We start from the raw sequence: 4,438 nt of genomic DNA on the forward strand, positions 1-4,438 counted from the left end.
GTAAACTTCACAGCTTTTTAACCCAAACCACCTACTGGTTAAAGCACGTTATTACACGTTTGCAATGCAGGTAGATTGTGTTGCTTTTTAATGACTGTTTAAAATGCCTTTTCCTAATGTCTTTTATTATTATTAACTACTTGTTACTTGTTGCTAGGGACGCTGCTATCGATATTGTGTTTCGCAACATGTTCTCTATCTATGGCACATCTCTACTGGGAGTTGTAGTTTTAAAAGACGTTTTCGTATTTCCCATAATAAGAAGCTGCCAGTATACTGTGTACATCCCTGGAGGTTTAGGGGATAGGAAACACTCAAATTTAAAACATATAATTAATAAATGGGTGAAAATTGCCTGTGCCCATAATGGGCAGCATATATACCCACATGCCAGCTAAGGTCAGAAGAGCTTTATTTAACAGCTGGTCTTATGTTTGTGACCCCTCCTGTTGTTAATTGATAACATTACATTACATTACATTAATTGATAAGCCTAAAACATGCACTTGTCAAGGTTCAGAGGCAAATTTTGCAAATATTGCAGTAGCCATCGATCATTTTAAGATAAGATATACGTTATTGATCCCAAGTTGGAAACATTTGCGTTACATCAGCATGTGTAACAGTTGTAAATATGCAGTGGTGTTTATTTGTAAATAATTTAGAATAATCACACAAATTCTTCGTTTTATATTTAATAATTCTCTGTTCTTTATTTATGGATTGTTCAATACCTGACAAGGCCGGAGATTAAATATCTATATACATCATATAAGAGTATAAATATGTATAATATCAGTTAAAATAAGTGCTTCAACATAGTTAACATTGCTGGAGGTATGCACAAATATTGATAGATGTCTTGTAATGCCCTATTGAGGAACCTGCGACCCAAGTTTTTCATTCATTGCATAACTACACCGTTTGTGAATATGATATGTCAATAAACCTTAGAAAATCTTGAAATCTTGAAAGGGATGTGCAAAATAGTCATTATATACAGTCTTTAATTAACTATTAGTAGAGAATAACGAGTAATGATTACTTTATAGGGATCCTATTAATATCTAATAATAAAAATAATAAAATTCAATAACATGCTTTAACCACCAGGTGTCCCTTTCTATCAGCTGTGCACCTTTATGGTGTAAATACAGCCTATCTACCAATTGGATCAAATATAAAAGTCAGCCGAATTAGTGTTGATCCTGCAAGGAGACGTATTGTGTGAAAAGAAATGTAAGATGTTGTTTAATTGCTGATATATTTATGATCCACGTCACGTTTTCAGTGTTGGCAGCAGTTCCTCATGTTTGTCTCGAAGTCTTCTCATCAGGGCTCTATAAATAGAGAACTACGGCTATGTAATATTTAATGCAGCCGAACCGTGTATTAAAATGCCGTTATGTGATGACTTTCAAAGAGAAAAGCAAGCACACTCGGAATAAAGTATTATTTTTATTTTTTTAAATGTTTTCGGTCTATTTGTCAATGATGATGTGATGTGAGATGCGAGACTGGAATTGCACAGGGGAAAATAACGTATCTTTAGATGCAGATTTTGTTAAACTAATACGTTTGCGCTGTGGACCAACACTTTACATTGACGGGGAAGGGGGTAGGAATAAAGATAACACCATTAAACAGTTACACAACATAACAGAAATAATATCGATAGCAGCGTCCCTAGCAACCACCTTGGTAACAATGAAAACGTTCTATGGATGCAATTTCCTGAAGTAATCTTCGTAATAACTAGCAAAATAAAGATCATGTACATCCACTGCACAAATAATCTGAAATAACAACTCATATTTCTCGCATCAAATGACATCAAAACGCATTTTAATGGCCAAAATAACTTTAAAATAGGCATTTTCCACCGAGAATAACACGAAGTTTGGCCATGTTTTTTTACTTCTGCAGGGAGAAATTTGAAGATCACGTGACATAGACGCCAGCCATTGGAATGAATGGTGGAAAAAAACGGGGTTTGTCTATGGGTTTGTCAAACAGAGCACAAGGTGTAGTCCTAAACTATAGCTGGGGATTGTGGGTAGTGTTCTGCCATGCTTTACTCCGAAAAAATATTTGTTTCTCCGAATCGAAGGGGGAAAATACAAAAGCATTGCACACAATTTAAACCAATCAATGTTGTGTAATTAACAAGGATAATCTGGTGTTTTTTAGTCGATGAGTAGTGCAGATATCATTGTAAAATCAATCGACAGTGAGGGGAATACTTACTTCCGGGTGTACAATTCTCCGTTATCCAATGGGAATGGACGCTCACATTGCCTTTAAGGCAGGGGTTCTCAACCTTTTTCTGGCCAGCGCCCCCCTGTCCATTATCCAGGTCTCTTACTGCCCCCCATCAAAAAAAGTAGACTTATTTTCTTCCCTGAATATTAATGTTGACTAATAGTCTGTGTTATATCATTTAAAAAGCATGTCACTGAATGCCAAATAATAGATTTGATTTAACTGGGCAGTTGGAATATCATTATCATGAGTTTACCAGAGAGCAGAAAAGCCATGTGAATGTGAATAAAAATGATATTTATGAGTGTTAAACAAACTCAGACAAGAGCAGAGAATACAAACAGACTGCTACGGAACAGCAGCAATTTCACACATGTCCAGTGCAGAACAAACAGTAGGCTACAAAACTGTACATTAGGCCTACAGAACTAACAGGTCGGAAAGGTGTTGCATTTCGCCAAATTGCGGGGTGGGGGAAGGTTAGTGTGAGCCCTGCGCTTGTTGGTTCTCCGCCAGTTTCTTCACTGCGGGTTGCAGAGAACTTAGTTTCAGTCGCAGTGCACCTGAGGCCGTCAAGTTCAAGCGATTGTGGTACTTGGACTGCATGTGGAGGACCTGGCTGAATCCCTGCTCCACGAGGTATGTGGTTGGGAAAGCCAGAAGAAGCAGCCTCGCTTTCTCCCAGAGAGCCGGGTAATGCTGAGAGTATTTGACCCACATGTTGCCCCAGCCAGAGGTGCGGAAAATAGCCTGGGCCTCATCGTCACTCTGGATGTCGATGAGATGCTCCTGTATTGCTGGCTCGCATTCCACCACGTCCGCCTGAAAGGGCTGCACCACCCAGGTGGGAACATCGAGGTCCAAAAGATCTCTGAAGCGGATCTTCAAGTCGGCATTCACCATCCTCAGGTGGTCTTTGTAAATGAGGAGGCGCTCATCGGTAAGAGCGTCAGACACCTGCAATGAGTATAACCAGGAAATTGTTATCGGTGCAGAATGTTACCATCCGATTTTAAACTGGTTATTTTATTGCTAATTAGTTTACTAATTGATGTTTCTTTATTCTCATAATACATTCAGAACATAAGTTATTTATACTAACCAGGAACACAAATATAGTGTTGCATAGAGTAGCCTACATTTATTACATGTATTATTTATTATTATCATTATTTAGTAGCCTAGGCTAGATCACCTTGGTCAACAGCGGGAAATGAGCAAACTGCCTCCTGCCTATGCTCTGCCGGTATAGATCCAGCCTGGAGGTGAGACTGTGGATGACCGCCTTGCTCTGGATCAGAGTAACTCCTTTTCCTTGGAGCTTCAGCGTGACTTCATTCATTTTGCCAAAGAAGTCTGCGAGGTACATGATGTCGCAGCGGCTGGATGACACCTGTTCCCCGAGAGCTGCATCCACCTCCTCCAGGAACTCCACGATGCTGTCAAACAGCTCACAAAAACGAGCAAGGCAGTTTCCTTTTGAGAGCCAGCGGACATCAGTGTGGAGAAGAAGACGCTCAAAGGTCTCATCATTTTCCTGACACAGCTGTCGGAACAATCTGTTATTCAGGGCGTGGGCTTTTATTTTGTTTATTGCCTTTACTGCAACATTGAGAGACTCGTGGAGAGGTGGACTTTTAGATTTGGCCACAAGGTTGTGGCGGTGCAAGACACACACCGGCCCTGGTCTGAGATTTCCGTGGATTTTGTCACTTTTGTGACTCCCGATGTCAGAAGGTAACGACCGCTTTTCTAAGATGGTTCATTATATTGCCTTACCCAAGCTGCTGTCTGCCAAAGAGACGGCAGAGATCATGATGACTCATGTGTTCCGTGTCCATGGTTTCCCCAAAGATATTGTCTCAGACCGGGGTCCGCAGTTCATCTCACGCTTCTGGAGGGAGTTCTGCAACCTCATCGGGGCATCAGTGAGCCTGTCATCCGGCTACCATCCGAGTCCAATGGCCAGACCGAACGTCTTAATCAGGAATTAGAGACTGGGCTCCGCTGCCTCATCTCCCAGAACCCTTCCTCCTGGAGCAGGTATCTCACATGGGTAGAGTACGCCCACAACACGCTCCCCACGGCCGCTACTGGGTTGACTCCCTTCCAGGCTGCTTATGGGTATCAACCTCCTACCTTCCCGGATCTCGAGAAGGAAGTCACAGTCCCGTCC

General features: G+C 41.3%; 1 protein-coding gene across 1 annotated transcript; it reads right to left on the bottom strand.

The window, feature by feature from the left end:
* Nucleotides 1-2,538: 2,538 nt before the first annotated feature.
* LOC307025547 (zinc finger BED domain-containing protein 5-like) lies at nucleotides 2,539-3,998 on the bottom strand. Its single transcript, XM_079660274.1, has 2 exons — nucleotides 3,458-3,998; nucleotides 2,539-3,219 (listed from the first exon to the last, which is right to left on the bottom strand). Exons 1-2 carry the CDS (start codon nucleotides 3,629-3,631, stop codon nucleotides 2,743-2,745), a joined length of 651 nt encoding a protein of 216 aa, XP_079516400.1. The 5' UTR covers nucleotides 3,632-3,998; the 3' UTR covers nucleotides 2,539-2,742.
* Nucleotides 3,999-4,438: the final 440 nt, after the last annotated feature.

This window comes from Notothenia rossii, assembly GCF_949606895.1.
Source record: "Notothenia rossii genome assembly, chromosome: 11".
Taxonomy (NCBI): domain Eukaryota; kingdom Metazoa; phylum Chordata; class Actinopteri; order Perciformes; family Nototheniidae; genus Notothenia; species Notothenia rossii.